Source organism: Chelon labrosus (assembly GCF_963514085.1).
Source record: "Chelon labrosus genome assembly, chromosome: 10".
In the NCBI taxonomy this organism is placed as follows: domain Eukaryota; kingdom Metazoa; phylum Chordata; class Actinopteri; order Mugiliformes; family Mugilidae; genus Chelon; species Chelon labrosus.
In genome coordinates, this window is record NC_140360.1 from 23,303,951 (window position 1) to 23,321,740 (window position 17,790).

General features: G+C 38.8%; 2 protein-coding genes across 4 annotated transcripts; both read left to right on the top strand.

The window, feature by feature from the left end:
- The first annotated feature begins 978 nt into the window (after positions 1–978).
- On the top strand, positions 979–7,259 carry sarnp (SAP domain containing ribonucleoprotein). Of its 2 annotated transcripts, none has more exons than XM_084553752.1 (10): positions 979–1,171; positions 1,991–2,090; positions 2,256–2,299; positions 2,429–2,499; positions 3,358–3,409; positions 4,080–4,153; positions 4,874–4,911; positions 5,253–5,353; positions 5,931–6,017; positions 6,121–7,259. In XM_084553752.1, exons 1-10 carry the CDS (start codon positions 1,139–1,141, stop codon positions 6,160–6,162), a joined length of 642 nt encoding a protein of 213 aa, XP_084409878.1. In that variant the 5' UTR covers positions 979–1,138; the 3' UTR covers positions 6,163–7,259. The 2 variants fall into 2 exon arrangements, with proteins under 2 accessions (XP_084409878.1, XP_084409879.1); XM_084553753.1 differs by having other exon boundaries at positions 980–1,171; positions 5,253–5,347.
- A 3,392-nt stretch (positions 7,260–10,651) lies between these two features.
- On the top strand, positions 10,652–17,693 carry ccnt1 (cyclin T1; the record flags this gene model as incomplete). Of its 2 annotated transcripts, none has more annotated exons than XM_084553644.1 (9): positions 10,652–10,824; positions 11,444–11,525; positions 11,622–11,750; positions 12,471–12,531; positions 13,128–13,190; positions 13,313–13,358; positions 13,540–13,703; positions 13,861–13,931; positions 14,041–17,693. In XM_084553644.1, 9 exons carry the CDS (start codon positions 10,652–10,654, stop codon positions 15,349–15,351), a joined length of 2,100 nt encoding a protein of 699 aa, XP_084409770.1. In that variant the 3' UTR covers positions 15,352–17,693. The 2 variants fall into 2 exon arrangements, with proteins under 2 accessions (XP_084409770.1, XP_084409769.1); XM_084553643.1 differs by having other exon boundaries at positions 13,128–13,189; positions 13,303–13,358.
- Between the last annotated feature and the right edge of the window lie 97 nt (positions 17,694–17,790).

Genomic DNA, 17,790 nt, shown 5'->3' on the forward strand with positions numbered 1-17,790 from the left:
ACATCTCTCAATTGCAAATCTGCCAAATGTGATGTAACAGAAAAGAAAAACACAACAATGCTACAACAGTGTTACCACATTAAGTCATAGTTATACCTTTTCTATAAATGTTCCAATCTCTGCAGCTCGCAGGAGGCTGGGAATTGCGCCAGGACCGTCAGCTGTTGATGAACTCTCTTGATTTTCGAACCAAATGGTAACACTGAGTAGCCATGGGCGTCTGTGAAAAACTGTCAGAAGATCTGAAGTACAGCTGATAAGGGCCTATTAAGCAGGAGAAAATGATGTGAAAGCTATTGCTGGTACATGGATGAGTCAGAGAAGGAAGTTACCTGCAACCTCATCATAAAGGTCATGGTCTATGCCATAGACTCTATGGTGCTATATCTGGATACAGCAGAGTTTGTTTTTTTTTAAGGAATAAGTGCTGGATACAAATGTCACTTTAAAAAATAAAAAAAATTGTACTACAGATATTAGAAGTAAAAGTAGGCTACTGATAATGCAGAATAAAAGCAAAAACCTAAGCATAATATATGTGAGTGCTGTTGTTATGTGTTATATTATTAGATAACTGTCATTCAGGCGTTAATTTATAACAAGAATCTTCCTGTTGTAGTTGCTTGACCTAATTCTCCTATTTTTCATAATTATTTCCATGATGAAAATACCGTATCTGCTGCCAACAGAGTCAATAGAAAGATAAATTAAAATTATGAAAATAATTACAGAAGATAGGGAAGCACCATTGGAAAAATGCACTTAAACAAACTTTTAAATAATTTTTCAGTAATCTTCTATCTCTGATGTCCTTTTATATACTGTTACAAAATGCCTTGTATTATATCAGATTTCTGTATGTCATGTAAGTCAAATCTTATTTTATAAAAGAAAGATGAATGAATGAAAATCGTGAATTGAACAGATTGTATTACATTTATTTATTTATTTGCTGTAGTGGTCGTATTTTCTTTTTATTCTTCAGATATTTACCACAGTACTACAGTATGCGTATATGCCTGCAGGTTTGTCCGCTTGTCCAGCAGGTGGCGCTGTGAGAAACCGAGCCAGATTGGAGGAGTTCAGAAGGAGAGCAGCTCCGCTTTGATTGGAGGAAGTAATTCATCAACAAAGAAAGATGGCCGAAGTGATAGAACTGCAGAAGCTGAAGGTTGGTAATGAATTAAAATATATACATTATTACCTGCATTAGGTCGGTTTATTAGTAGATGAAGTGTTATAGATTCTGTTAGTTTTAATAACAGCGAGCGGGGTTATGGATAGTCAAATGGTTTGAACTATTAAAAGAGTCCGCCCAATGTGTGAATGCTAATAACCGGCGTGAGTTCAATGAGCTGCAGCTAATATCAAGCTAACGTTAAAAATCACAATGTTAGCTATGCTGGCTACTGTTAAAGAAACACGGACAGACCGCAACACTTATTTAAACTTTACTTATGGTTACTGTTATTAAATATGTGTTGCAGAGACTCTATCTTGGTTTAATTAAATTAAACAGACGCGGTCTTATAAATTGTCCGAACATTAGCCAACATGCAAACACAGAGTTACGGTTTGTAGCGAGTCAATTCACGTCGTCATTTCCTACAAAACCATACTACTGAACTTCAGAAAAAACTTTCTGATACCTTCATAGTACTACACGCAGAAGAGTTAATCATCTATTAAACAATTAAGTCGATCAGCAGACTGGCGTGTTTTACCGCCTCTTTTCAACCGTTTCCTGGTTGAAACTCTTGAGTTTATCAAGTGTTCGGTCACCAAGTCACAAGAAAGTATTTCATTAGTGATTTTGAACAACAAGGACAAGGAAACATTTCTAACTTATTATTTACGCAAGTATTGACGGGAAGCCATTTAAATAATTTTATTTATTTAAAATGATTTATTTGAAAAAATACTAAACAGCAACAGTGATTACTGGACACTCCCCGAATTAAAATACAGTTTTTGTTATTCTCTTTTGTAGCTTGCCGAATTGAGGCAGGAGTGTGATGCCCGTGGTCTGGAGACCAAGGGAAACAAAGGGGAGCTCATCGCACGACTCCAAGCATATTTGGATGAGCATGGTGAGGCCGAGTAATAAATACATTTGTGCTGCCATTAAATACCTGTGCTGTTGGTTCTATTTACAGTGTTCATCCTTTTAATTTATTCTGTCTATGCATTTGTATTGTGATAAACTCACTCCTTTTTTTTTTTTCGTCGTGTTTCTCACATATTCCAAACAACAGAAGATGATGTGGACGTCGATGATGTGCTGGCAGAAGATGCAGTGGTACTGGGATTTTTTTTTTAATTAATTTTTTGTTAGTTTATTTGTTTGTTATTGCAGTATGTGTTCTTTAACGTCCTGTTTCTGCTGTCATGTTTCTAAGGGAAGGATTTATTTTTTGTTTTGTTTTAGGAGTTCACTAAAGTTGAGAGTACCAACGACGTAAAAGACGACAAGATTTCTGAACCTGTCGAGTGTGAGCAGTAAGTTCATCTTCATCAGCCTTCTGTGCTTCTTGGCTGTGGATAATAAGACAATGTCGATTAAATATATATACCTTTGCTTGAAGTTTATAATATGCCCCAGTAGATGGCATAAAAAAATACATTTTAGTTAATACACAATTTTTACAAGAATAAGATGCTTAAAAGATGTTGTTTAGTTAGCCAAATCTGCACTGAAAAACAGTGTTTTCACGTCTTTGTGCAGCACCACCTCCCTACAATTTGATGGACATCAATAAACCTGGCAGTTTAAGCTGTTAAACACAGTGGATGAGAAGTTATTAAGCAGTTAAAAGAAAGATGGAAAACCAGTAGGAAATCAGCCTAAAACGGCAACCGCAGTGATTAACGAGTGGTTACGTATGGGGCTGTTTGTTGGGGCGGCATCAATTTTCTGGCAGTTGTGTTGTCATTGTTAGGTTGCTAGGCAACCAGCAGAAATTAAAAATAATATTATAATATGTCCAACATGCTGTCATGTGATATTTCACGTACTCCCTCTGAACCATTGTTCATCAGGTTTAGTATAAATGTGTCTGTCCCGGTCAGCACTTGTTGGAAAAATACCGAGGTTAAACTGTCGCACAAAATATTTACTCTCATCTTCTTATTAAATGTTAGGGGAAAGATAAGGCACCGATACACCAAGTCTACTTTTATTATGACTCCTTTTATTATGACTAATTAAGCAAGGCTGTCTCTCTGTAACCATCACTAGGTCGGGACCACCCACTATAGAAAAGTGACTGTTATTCTTGCTAAAAGAATTTCTGTAACAGCACTGTATATCACACCTGGTTTTTGGTCTTTATGTTTTTGAAATTTTTCTGTTTTCAGACCTGCTGATACGAAGGTGGTCAAAATAACTCCTCCGGCAACTGGCAGTGAAGTAAGTACAGCATGCTTGCATGCTCTTATAAAAGCTCACAAACAACAAAGCCTATGCAATAGTACATTCAGTTTAATCTGTGTATTTTAAATATACAGAGATCAGTGATTGTAAAATACTTTGGTCTGTGAGTGGTCTAATGTAAGAACTCTTATTCTATATAGAGATAAACACATTGGATTTGTTACATATGGAAATATTCATCAGCGAAGCTAATTCAGTAACCATAAACAAAATGATAACTATCTGTTTTTGATTATTCTTTTTATATAAACTCATTATATTGTTGAGTTTGTAGCTGCTTTCTCTTTTCTTCCAGTTTTACTTCTTGCAGTCTGTGCTACTAATTACTGTGTATCAGTTTCCCCATTGTTTTGTTGGTTTAATTTCATCCAATATCTGTGAAAAGCATTGTAATCTGTTGCTTCCTGCATTTCTTCAGAGAAATGACACTTTTATACCAATTCTCAAACCATTCTTATATACTGACTTTTCTAAACAATAAGTGAGTGTTGAAACTGTCTCCAACACATCTGACACTTATGCAACCTCAGTACTTATGAGTCAGATTTTTCCTGGACAATCCTCTGTAGCATTAGTGGATATGTGATTTTATCTCCCACGTAATGTTATAATGTTCTGGTTTTAAATCTTACCTTATCGTGAGCAGAGACTACAGAAGAGGGCTGAACGTTTTAACATGCCAGCGTCATCTGAAAGCAAGAAAGCCATACGTGCGGCGAGGTAAGGCGTCGGCTCTCATCTTGTTGTTTTTTTGTATCATAACTATCAGCTGTCACCACATTTGCTGCTCCTCTGTGGGAACGAGATGATATAGCTTAAAACCACAGGTTAGCTAAACCTTTTTCAGAACAGGAAAGATGAGCAGTGAAGTGATTACTCTCTGTAACATCCATCACAGTTTACCGGCTTCCTGGTTCAGCCTTGTTTTAGTGTTTTGATCAAATGTTGCTCTTGTTTATTGCAAGGTTAGTGTTAAAACTGCTGTTTATAGGAGACTGAAGTCTGACAGAACGGTAAATGCTGCTGTAACTCACAAACGTAATGTTGTTCATGTTTACTTAGCGTTATTACAGCTTCTCTTTATACCACAGAGTTTATTAATTTCCTGTTCCTTAAAACACGTTAACTGCTTTTTAAGAAATGGTGGTGTGTTTTTTTTATTTTAGTTTCAGTGTTACTTTTGATAAATTTGATTATAACTCTTATGTTTTCCTTAAAGAATTTGTAGTATTGGATAAAATGAGTAGTCACTGAAATACAACTTGATATTTTATTAATCACCGGACAAGCTGTTAAAGCAACATATGAGGAAGAAAGTTGTTTCTAGCTACAGAAATAAAATAATAATAAAAAAGAAATAACACAGTGTACACACAGAGTCCTCAGTGTAATTATAATACAACTACCGTATGTTGACATGTGTTTTCTCCTTTTCCTCAGGTTTGGCTTACCTGCTGATACTTCAAGTCCATCTCCAGGTCTGTTGTCACTCTTCGTTTCTCTGACCAGAGCCACATTGAATCTGTTGATCATTATTATTTCCTTAGAATGTGCCGGTCTTTTAGATCATGAAAATATGTTTATTGTTAGTTTCATCAGGTTATGTGGAGCTGTAGCAGTTAATACGTTAATAGCAGACTTTCTGTGAGGTTAAAAAAAAAGTCCAGTCATGCTGTCAGATCTTATTTGGTGTTATTTTTTAACTGGAAATTATTATCTACTAATTTTATACCTCATCAGGTATATTCTGGGAGATATGTGCAAAACATGAGTTGGAAACATGTAGCGTTTAATGTGTGATTCTCCACCTACTTAACAGGTCTCGTTGCCAACAGTAAAGCTGCTGTAAGTGTTGATCAGCTGAAGAAGAGAGCAGAAAGATTTGGCATGAACGTTTCGTCTATTTCGCAAAAGGTGACTGTAAGTTTGTGTAACTGTACCTACAAATTTGACACATGATGTAACTACACTGTTTTAAGTTGGCATATTTCTACACTTTTTCTGCCCTTTTGAATGTTGTTATCAAGCAAAGAATCAAATCAATCCGACTAAATTTAGGCTGATTTGATTTCAACTCCTTTATTCACGCCTTCATCGGAGACCAAACAAGAACAAATGGTTGAAAACGTCTTTAAATAAATTAAACAATAGATTTTATACAAAACAGTCTAATGAATAATCTGTCACATTATTTGTTCACATACTAATGAACTGTCAATAGCCCACAATGATGAAGCAAAAAAACATACTTTTACTCAAATTTAACAAAAATCAAATGTTGAAATTTATTAATTTAAAGTTAAATTGACAAAACTATAAATTATGGAGAAAGTGATTGAACAGACATATTTTAGGCATCTGTTTTTATTTGTTAATGGCAGTGACTTCACACTCAAGTAGAACATGTTATCTTGATTATTAAATGATGTGATCATCCAATAGTTGATAAAAAAAAATGTGGATCAGCATATTAACTTGAGACAAACCTGTTTTTCAGATTGAAGAGGATGAAAAGCTGAAAAAGCGCAAGGAGAGGTTTGGGATCTTAACAAGTGCAGGTTCAGCCGGTGCCGCCGACGTTGAGGTAGCTTTTTGTTAGTTGTAATGTTCAGTTAAATTGTTATCACATTGCCACATAAAAGCTAATGGCCATGTATTAACGCCTGTCTTTCTTCTGTTTTCCACAGGCGAAAAAAATGAAGCGTGCCGAAAGATTTGGAAAAGTGTAAATAAATGTTTGAGGACGTTTTTTTTTTTTTTTTTTTTTTTTGTAAAGCGTTTTCATGACTGTACACCAGAGATTCCCGAAGGTGGCTTATAGGATTTCTGTAAATCAAAAGTGCGCTTGAATATGCGGCTGAATGAGAGCGTTAGATCATTTAAATAGAAAGCATTCAGAAAAATTACAATTATTTACTGGATGATTCAAAGCATTTATAATTTACTAGATGGCCATTTTCTTTGTCCTGGGAGGCCTTCAAGCAGCACAGAAGAGTCTGAGAAGAGATTGTCAGTTCCTTGTTTTAAGATTTGATGAAGAAACTTCCTGCAGCTGCTTCTCATTAAAGGCTTCTAGCACAATATTTCTTTCTTTAATCTTAAAATAAAATGGTGCATTAAACCACCTGTGCTTTTATAAGTCAAACTAAATATTTCTATTTTTAAGTAGCTGCAGAAAGCCTTATATTAGCTAACGAGGACCCTCCCTGCTTCTTTCCTTGATTACGAAAAAAAAGTTGATTTAAATCTAAATTGGAACATTTTTGACCTTATTTGTAATAAAACTAAAACAGTAACAACGTCTTCCGGATGTAAAAGCAACCTGCCATCTAAAAATGTCCTTATTGTTATCATATATTTAACAAGGAAAATGGAACATTTTGGTTGTTACATAGAGATATGACTTTATATGAACAGTAGCCACTGATTAGTATCACTGTGTGTGTTTGAGGTACTTTTGATTGATCAGATACCCTGTTGAGTTCTTGTTCTCTGTTTGGGCATCATATGGTTAGGGTGCTTCAGTTATCTGTCCATTTTATAACATTTTGTGATTTAAAATAAACTGTTTTCAATTTTTTGAAATCTGACTCCTTTGATTTTTTATTGTGATTATTTTGCATTTGATTGTCAGTGAAGACATTTTCACAGGGAACACTGAAATCCATCATCTGCAACCTGTTGAGGAATAATTGACTGTAATCAGCGTCACCTATTAACACGCCTTGTGTTTACATTGCCACCTACAGTAGTAGATTAATGAGACATTATCTAAATGTTCAGCTCTCGCTTTTCATGGGGTCTGATATTTTTACCAGATTTGGCTCACGTTTATACATAGCCCTCTACAGATGTACAGTTTGACCATGATTGTATATTATTAAACTAGAGGTGAAAATAAGCAGCAATATTAGGACAAGCCTTTACTGTCACTGCACAGTGAGATTATGAGTGCTACTTGTGCCAAATATTTCAGTCAGTAAAGACTATATACAATCATAAAATTAATATATGGTAATGTAACATGTATTGTAGGCCAGAGAGATAATCCTTTGTTTATCCTACAGTGGGTAATCAAAGAACATGATTCTCGCAGTGCACCCAGCCTTTCAGGTGAGAAAAAGAGCTATTTCCAGGAGGTAGCTGACGGTGTCATCCACTCTGATGCTGGGCTGGTAGGCAAACTGAAGTGGGTCCATCAATGAGCTCACCAGAGGGCGAAACTGGGCAAGGATCAGCCTCTCCAGTGTTCTCATCAGGTGAGATGTCAGTGCCACTGGTCTGTAGCTGTTCAGTTTTTTGGGGTGTGGGATCTTAGCACAGGTACCACACAGAATGTTTCCACACCTGTGGTACCTTCCTCAACCTCAGGCTAAGGTTGGAGATGTGCCTAAAGATTCCAGCCAGCTGGCCGAACACGAATTGAGAAGCCTGGCACTGATGCCATCCAGACCCGCAGCTTTCCCAGCCTTAATCCTTCCAAGCTTATTCTCTCTTCATGTGGTGTTTAGGGAGGGAGAGGTTGGAGCCAGGGGGTTGAGCGCTGATTGTCAGACCTGGACAGTGGTGGTTCCGTGCTGTGTGTTGTCGGAGGAGGGCTAGAGGCGGGGCTGGAGCAGGTCACAGTGGGTGCACTTGAACTGCAGTGCAGGTATTTGATTTGACAGCCTGATGGCCCACAGATAAAAGCTGTTTTTAAAATTGTTGGTGCGTGCTTTCATGCTTCTGTATCTTATGCCAGAGGGCAACAGAGAGAAGAGTTTATGTCCTGGATGGAAGGAGTCTTTTATTATGTTCTTGGCTGTGCAGAGAGATCGGAAGCTGGAGAGGTCCTCCAGTGAAGGCACAGGGCAGCCGATATTAACTGCAGTTCTGCATCAGAACTGATATTGCAGATCTAGGTTTTAATATCCTGCCCTAGGTTATGCAGAATGTGTTCACCAGATTGCAGTGTTGTTGGGATTGAATGTGGTGAAAATCTAGGAGTTGACATAAAAACTGGGACTTTAAAAACAGAAATATGCTGGCTACTTACTATATTATTTGAGATGTCTAATTGGTTTGAATGCATTATCAAACCAAACTAGGTTTACGACATCCTCTATCGAAAGTGAGTACTGGGTGGCTTTTAATCATGTGAGTTTTGGGTGAGCACCATCCATAGATGCTCTGGGTAAAATCCTAAACTCCCCACCAGTCATTTAGAACTGAAGAAACCACTTAGATAGGTGGTGAAACGTCCTCAGTCCAGTTGCCTTTTTTTAAGATCCACTTTGACCTGGATGTCCTCTCTCACAGATATTTTACAGTCTGGCTGTTTTGAACATAGACATATATACATAGACGCCTCATTGAGCGGGTTGGCCCGTTGTTGCGATACGTCAACGTCGCCGCCATATTGGAGAAGGCAGCTCTGTCCCACGAGTCAATGGAGTGAACTTTATTAAGCGTCTTCTACAAAGTACTATAAGTTAATGCCTCTCATTTACACATTCACACACGAACATATATATTTAGGAAACCGATAGGAACCAAAAACGTCTGTAACATTAATGTAACATTAATGTTACATTAATGTTACATTAATGTAACATTAATGTTTTGTTGTTGTTTTTAATGTATATATGTCTATGCCGTAGATACCTTTAAAAAGATTATTTAAATCATTAAATCATTAAATTATTTGTGTATATATTATGTATCTTATTATAAGTCCAAGTGAATTAAATGTGTATTGTAAATTTTATTTATATATCTAATAAATAAAATTTCTGAATCTACTCAAAAATTAAGTTCAGCACCTCCAGGTCTGTGGCCATGGTCCTCAGTCGGAAAAGGGTGGCTTGGTCACTCTGGGTCGATGAGGAGGTCCTCATCACAGTTTTATATCTTTCTTTTCTAGACCAGATGTTGAATTTGTTGAATTATCGACAGGAGGAGTCCAGTTCTAGACACTGAGGGTAGACATTGAGGATCACTGAATTGTGAAGGTTCTCAGTCATCCAGGTCATGGTATAGCCAAAAAAGTTTCAAAAAGGCTTTGAACCTTTTTTTCGATACAATAAATTTTATTTTATTTTTTGTTTTTATGTTATGTTTTAAATGGACCAAAATAGAAATTGATGTGAATTTTAGGGAATACAAATTACTGACAACACTAATATCAACGTATCCCATGTATTTGTCAAGTTCACTTCTTTGCCTCGTACTGCAAACAAAAAGCGTAGTATGTTGTATTTTTATTAATTTGCATTTAAAAAAAATATTAAGCCAATATATATGCTGCCCAATCAAAGTCACATAGCAACATACACAGACTCACAACCATCTCCTCAGATTACCTGAAATCCAAAGAGTGGGGAGCCACATCCGTTGGGTGGTGGTTGCTTGTACCTAGGACGAGGCACCGGCTTGTACCCTGTAAGACAGGAGCAAAGGTGAGGAGGTTTCTTGTTCTTGCACCATCCGTTATCTTGCTGTCAGAGATAATCACATCATGACTGAGTAGCTTACTATGCCGTTCAATGGGCAATGATATATTTTGCATTTACCAGCTGTAAACATGAGCTCAACCTTCAAGCTTTTTGTGTCTTATTAACCAAAGTTCTTCAGTACATACATGGAAAGTGTGGTTTGGATGTGCAAGGCAGAATGTCTGTTACTTCTACTGGGTTGACAACTGTTGTATTCTTGGAGAAAGGCCTTGAAGGAAGAAAGAAATAAAGTCTTACCATCACTACATCTGTAATGACACAGTCCGTCATCGCCATCAAACAGGTCCAGTGCTGCGTTCAAGTACGTGTCAATCTTGTGTATTCTATTTCGAATAGTTGTCAGAGTCATCCTCCAGTCTGGAGTCTCTGGCTCTTGTTTGCAGGCAGACGCAAGTGAGAAACATCCGCAGGAGTACAAACTTACTAGGAAAACACACATGTAGCTGGGGCGCTGCATAATAGTCCACTTCACGCCAGAGCCGGAAAGACTCATTTCCCTGCTGAGCGGTTTGACTCAACTGATTTATTCCTCGAAACGCTGTCTCATTAGCGTCTTAGGTTTCACCTCCGTTTGTTTTCATTTCATTCCCAAGAAGTCGCTGAAGAGGCACTATGGTTTTGAAGACACCTGCTGGCCGCTGGAGGAAATGCACCAACGTCGCTGCCCGCTGTGACGTATGTTCCTGTGACGCGCAGAAATTTTAAACTATCGTCCTTCTCAGTGATGGCGGCTTCGTTTCGTTCTCTCCCTGCAAACTGTAATAACAAATGGTACTACACCCGACAACAGATCGACAACAGCCCATCTCGGCGAGCTGGACTTGATCCCGACAAGGAACTGTCCTACAGACAACAGGCGGCGAACCTGCTCCAGGACATGGGACAGCGGCTCAATGTGTATCTTTTGTCGTGGGAAGACTTGCGTCTCTTCCTAGCCAACAGCTAGCTTGTTAGCTAGCGAAGTTTAGCTTCTCCTGAAGCCGGCTCGACCGAGAGAGTGACCGGTGTTTGTTGTTGTGTTTTGCTCGACGGCTACTCATTTGTTTTTATGTCTTATGTCTGTTTCATGAAGTGATATGTGGTTTTACTACGTCTACGTTAGCGTGCTAGCGTTATCTGAGAGCGGCGTAGTAGGCTAAACCGGGGCCATGAAGGCCTGTGTGGTCGGCGGGCCTTCAGGACGTTAGCATTAGCTCTGTCTCTTACTGTAAATGTCCGTGAAGCAACGACGTAGAGTGGATCAACGTGTTATCGCTAGGAACACTGTGTTACTGACCGAAGGTTTTAGATTTTTTAATCTTAGACTCAAGCCTTTCATGTATTATGTAAAATTAGCGTCTTCCGGCTAACCTCTGGTTGATATGTTGAACAAGTTGGAGCCTCGAGTTTGTTGTTATGCCAATAATGTGATGATAATTAAGTCATTGGCTAAATTAAACCTCTTAAGTTGTGTTGTTTATATTAACTGGAGATGTTTCTACTGTTTATCACGTTGTCTTTAACTGCCATGTATCAGGTCCCAACTTACAATCAACACAGCCATTGTGTACATGCATCGGTTCTACATGGTCCAGTCTTTCACCAGATTTCACAGAAATGTGAGTATTGAATTTCTTCCTTTTCAGGCAAGGAAATCACAGTTACAGGTGTTGGTACTTAAATACATGAACTTATGAGTTACCTTCCCTCCTCAGGTCATTTCTCCTGCCGCTCTCTTCCTCGCTGCAAAGGTTGAGGAGCAGCCCCGGAAGCTGGAACATGTTATCAAGGTGGCCCATGCATGCCTCAATCCTCAGGAGCCTTCTCCAGATGTACGCAGTGATGTAAGTGTCGGGCTGGAGTGAAAATCCTCCGCAGTCATGCGAGGGAGAATATGTGAAGACGTGCACAGATATTTGGGTTTATTTCAAAGAAACAACTTGGCTATGAAGTATTACTAGCACCCTGGGACGCTATACCTGAGTGAGCCACCCTTGCAGTTACTAAATTTTATGTAGCTGTAATGTGGCTTTCTGCATACTTTTTCTAAAGTGAATGATTTTTGCAGTGACAACATCAATGCTACTACTTTAAGATGACGGTTAAACCTTTCTTCCTTACTCTGTTTTTTGTTTTGTTTTGCATGTAATCTGGGAATTTACTTGTTCTGGTGTTTAGTTTTGAGCAGTTGCTCCCTCCGATGCTGATAAGGGCTGAGCAAGCAAAATCAAAATGCATTTCAGTGTCTGTAGGTTTTCAGTCATCCAGGTAATGTGATGTCTAACAGTTGTAAAACAAGAGCATCTGTACTTGATATGTGGCTTTATTCACTGCATCGTTTATCCGTCAGGCTTCCTCAGCTCTACAAGGTAGGCGGATTTAATATGCACAAATCTACCACATATATTTTGAACAACAGTAACCCAACCTTTTTATTTGAACTCAGAAAGCCTTTCAGATGAATGGTCAAACATTTTCAAAACCACATAGCACGTCCAGTTGCTCTTGTTTGACAACAATTAGAGGCCTCCCAGTGAGTAACGTGCCTGTCCTCTCAACCTCAGGCCTACCTGCAACAAGCCCAAGACCTGGTCATTCTTGAGAGCATAATTCTCCAGACCTTGGGTAAGTTTGGAAGGAAGAACTGGGTCCCTACTTTCCCTCCAGAAACACATGTGATTATAAAAATAGAGCTAACCTGTTTTACTTTTGTTCACAGAAACCTCATAAGCCGTTAGCAGCACTGGAAAGGGACATTGATGCTTCATATTTGAAGCACTTAGCCACTACATTTTCTTTCAGCATTTTTGTTTCTGTTATGTCGCTAACTTTTCACATTTCCTTTTTTTTGTCAACATAGTTTTAAGGCATTTGTTTGAAGACTTTGTGGTGAACAACATGAGCCCGGAAACGGCTTAAAAATAATTTTTCCTGACATGCCATTAATATTTTTCATGTTCAGCTGTTGTTTTCATGTGATCCAGGCTGTTATCCCATGAAGTGATTTTTTTCCCCGCATTAATTTGACTCTACAACACATAGTTCGGTTTAACATAATTTTCTGGTTTTCAGGGACTTTGTTAGTGATTATTGCTGCATGGGAAATTATCTTTGCCATGGAAACTGGGTTTAATGAGTTCCATATCGTTCATTTATATAATATTGACTTCTGCAAGTCAATTATTAAGCTCTACCACCTTTTTGTCCCCTTTTTATTACAGCTTTTGAAATCACCATTGATCACCCACATACTCATGTTGTCAAGTGCACTCAGCTCGTCAGAGGTGAGGCTCAATTCTTCAATCTTCAACATTGTCCTGATATTTTAGCTTGATTTTGTTGTTTGTGCATTAAATTGTTGTCAGGCAGATTTTAAGTGTGTTTCTTTGTTCTATTGTTGTTTCAGCAAGTAAGGATCTGGCCCAAACATCATACTTTATGGCGACCAACAGGTATACTCACAGTTCACTATTTGTATAGTATTTTGATGTAAAGACTAGGTCCTTAGCTATTAGTTGTGTTACACATTGGTGTAGCATTTTCTGCAAAATCCTCAAGAACTTAATATGCTGAATATCTGTTTTTCTGTTTCTGTTTTTCTTTTTGCTCTCCTGGACGCATCCTGTCACGTAGTCTGCACTTGACCACCTTCTGCCTGCAGTATAGTCCACCTGTTGTGGCCTGCGTGTGCATCCATCTCGCCTGCAAATGGTCCAACTGGGAGATCCCTGTGTCAACAGACGGCAAACACTGGTGGGAGTATGTTGATCCCACAGTTACCCTCGAGTTGTTGGACGGTATGTGCCACAAGTGATGTTATATTTTAGTCGGTTTAAAGTATGAACAGGAAAACTGAAAATTATGAACCCTGTGAGCCAGATTAATCTCAGGAATGGGAAATATTCCCAACATTTAAATATCTCTAACTGATATCACCTCTTCAACATCCTGCAGAGCTCACACACGAGTTCCTGCAGATCCTGGAGAAGACACCCAGCCGGTTGAAACGGATTCGCAACTGGAAGGTACAGCTTTTATTCTGCAGCTTTGTTATGAGAGATTACTGCGTAGTCTGTCTGGTGTTTTTTTTTTTATTATTGAGTCACTTGAACTGCCTTTCTTCTTGGCTCCCAGGCTGGAGGCCAGACACCTAAAGTCAAGCCAAAAGTCCAGGAAGAGGGTGACCAGAGGGACACCATGATCAGCATGATCTCCATGGCCTCGTCAGAGAGTACTGTAGCAGGGCTGATGAGCCTCTCTGCTCCACCATCCGCTTCCTCTTCCTCCTCTGGGGGTGACAAGGAGCGAGTGGCACCTGGCAGTGCTCAGACTTGGAGTGGAAAGGGGCAGGCTGGAACTGAGCAGCAACAGCCGCAGCAGCCCAACAATGAGGTCCACGCCCCGGCCAAGGTATCACTGAGTGAATATCGTGCCAAGAATGCCGACGTCCTAGCTGCCCAAAAGAGGAAGCTGGAGAATATGGAGGCCAGCGTCAAGAGAGAATATGCCAATGCAGCCCAGGCTCTCATTGGTCAGCAGCAGAGGAAGGAGAAGCAGCAACACCATCATCAGCAGTCCAGCTCATCCTCCTCTTCTTCTGACATGTCCAACCCGTCGCCCATTATTCTTAAAATTCCGCTTGATAAAGAGAGGCACGACAGGAGCTCTCTAAAAGTACGTTTCCCACTAGCTGGAGGAGGAGGTGGCAGCGGGCACAGCAGCAGCGCCCGAGGTCAGGACCCAGACATCAAAGTCAGAATACGAGTGCCTGAGAAGCAGAGGGGGAGTTCAGGAGAGGAGGGCAAGAGCAGGGACAAGCACAGGGACCGATCTAACCACCACCACCACCATCAAAACCACCGCCATCATTCCTCCTCTAGCAGTGCCTCGCTTTCCTCTTCACACAAACATTCATCCAGTTCCAGTGGAGGACTAGGAAGCAGCAAAAAAGTCCCAAATGACTCCTCTAGAACAAGCACTTCATCCTCTTCCACTTCACGTAAGCGGACACACTCCCAGGATCCCACAGCAGGCTCTCACCAGGCCTCTAAAGTCAGCAAGTCCTCTAGGAATCCCTACCCGCTGCCGTCCCTGTCTTCCTCCTCTGGGCAAACTCTGGGTCACGGTCCTGACATTCTCCCCACCCTGAGCCTTCCCCACCACCAGGGGAGTTATTCACACTCCAAAAGTGACAAGACAGACACTAATGGTCACAGTGCAGCAGGTGGAGCCCAGTCGAACGAGTACCAGGACACATTTGAAATGCTCAACTCACTGCTGAGTGCGCAGGGGGTGCAGCCGTCCCAGCCGTCCCAGCCGTCCATGTTTGACTACAGAGCTCAATATGGGGACTACCGGTACACTGGTGGCTCCAGAGGGAACAACCCCAGGCCCCCACCCCTGCCTTCAGATCCGCCTCCCCCACTGCCACCCTTACCCAAATGAGTTCCTGATGAGGAGACCACGTTATGTACATTGTGTTATGTACATCCATATTGTTACATAAAGTATTGTATAATCTTTTTTTTTTTTTTTTTTTACTTGTCATTTTTATAGGCTACAGTGTGACAGCAGAGAAATGTAAAGGAGATCAATGAGTTTTTCTTTTTACAGTGTACTATGGGGCAATAATGAAGCTTGAAAAGCTTGCAAAATGTGAGGAGAAAAAAAAAAGAGTTACAGGAAAGTGTAGATAATATTTTTTCCCTTTTCTGCTCAGTTCAAAAGTTCAAATGAAATGTGATGACGGGACCTGATTTAATGTCTTGAAATCATGAGGAAACAAAAGGATTTCCATCACAAGCCTGTCTTCTTACCAATTGTCTTTTTTATAATGTTTTTATAGTATGTTATTTATTAATTCAATGCTTTTAAAAAAAATCATAGTCCCCTTTTGTACCTTTTTAAAGGTTTCCCCTCTAAGGTCTTTTTGGTCAGAGGGACATTTCTTCATCAAGACTGTACAGGCTAGTTTGAGAGTTTGTGTCTCCAAAGCCATCTTTTTAATGTTTTTGTCCTTTTTATTTTACTGCCATCATGTCAAAGAAAGAAAAAAAAAACACAGATTTACTGTTTTATTAGGTTAACTTGTACAAAGATTGCAAAATGGTTAAAACAAAATATTTTTTACAGTTTGTTATGAAAAATTGCAAAAAAAAGATGTAAAGGAAGCTTGTACTTTTCTTTTTAGATTTTGAGTGTTGCAGTCATTGTTTTAAATGGTTGTAAAATGTTCATATTCAGTTCTCTAACAAATACACTAAGTTCATACCAAGGACATACATCTGTTTGAAAAGTTTAACATATCTACCCATTGTGGTCACAATGAAGGAGTTGGCAACAAGATAAATCTTCAGAGATGTGAGGGATTTGTTTTTTTTTCATATAACATTTTTGTCAGGTTCATCACGGCTAAATGCAAAAATATACAAATATTAAGAATACAAACGCATGCAAAAGTTTGGACACCCCTGACCATAATTATTGTTACTGTGAGTGACGAGTAGAACATTACATGATTTCCTAAAGGCATGAAGGCAAAAATGACACATTTTTCTATCCATATTTTAGATCTTAAAATGACAAACGGGATGAACAGTAACACTTTTTCACTCCAAATTGTACAAAATTAAAACCGTCTTTTAAGTTCCTAACCGTTGTAGATCTACTTTCAGTAAAGGAGTTAGGACCAGAAAAATGCCAGTACACAGCATCAAAGACTAATCATGAGTAATTGTTCTTTTTTATGGTTGTCTTTTTAAGTTATGCATTTTATTTTGGTGATGTATACTTGTCAATTAATGCTGGTCTGATTTAATCCTGTTAAAGTTGTCCTTCGACTCGAGATTGTTGTCTATAATCCATCCACAGACCATTATCCATAAAAAAAAAAAAAAAATCATGTTTGCATGTGTTCTATAGTTGTGTAAAATCATATATGGCAAGCAGGTTATCGATATACCTCCACTACAGGGTCTCGAGCATGAAGTCTAATAATCCGAATTAATGTTTGTGTGAGGTGCATTTTGTTGGCAGGAGAATTGGATATCGCCTGTACATTTGATTCATACAAAGCTTTATATTGGTTTGATTGTTTAGTATAACTGCTCTTAACCCTGCTTTCTTTTATCAGTTTGTAATCAAAAATTCATTTGTTTTAGATGGTTTACAGTAATGCAGTACAACACATCAGCCATACAATAGTTTAAAAAAATATTTTTGTTCCCGTGATCTATGGAAAATATGCTGGAAAAGAAAAGCTCTTTGCTCAGGCGGCAGAGATTTTATTAGTTATTCAGCTCTTGGTTGTAAGCAGGGAAATGGTAAATGCACTGAATATTTATCTTTGTAGGTTGCCTACAATGCAAAGTGTTACATGTGTAATGGTAAGACTATTAGAATAGATTCCCAATATATCATTGCCATTTTTTGTTTTATTTGATTTGGGCAAATCTTCCTATTAAAGTATTAACATTTTGCTTTGAGAGAGTTATCAAAAAAAGGACACATTTCTTAATAAAAGCCCATCTGTGAAATGAAAACGGAAGACACTCATGCAACCTAACAATGCAAAATTACACAGCTACAATAAGTTTCATGTTTTATCACGTCTTGGTGTTTTAGTGACACTCAGGTCTGGAAATGAAACGTTTTGGTATTTTTTTTCAGTAAAAAAGTTATATGTGAACACTGTTCTTTTTGATATAATGTGGTTGCTTTATTCTCAAAGTCAATAAATATTTTAAGAAAATCTTCAGTGAATTTCTCATCTTTTAATTAAAACTGCAGCTGAGTGGGTGTTGAATAAGTGCAAGTATGAATGACAACTAAATTGACCAATGACCACTCGAGACATCTGGCACTCTGGCCAATCAGAGCTCAGAA

Excerpts from the sequence above, each read along its gene's own strand:
- sarnp (XM_084553752.1), top strand. The coding sequence starts at position 1,139 with ATGGCCGAAGTGATAGAACTGCAGAAGCTGAAG. Across the intron at positions 1,172-1,990 it reads TAGAACTGCAGAAGCTGAAG|CTTGCCGAATTGAGGCAGGA; the intron begins GTTGGTAATGAA and ends TCTCTTTTGTAG. Across the intron at positions 5,354-5,930 it reads CTATTTCGCAAAAGGTGACT|ATTGAAGAGGATGAAAAGCT; the intron begins GTAAGTTTGTGT and ends CCTGTTTTTCAG.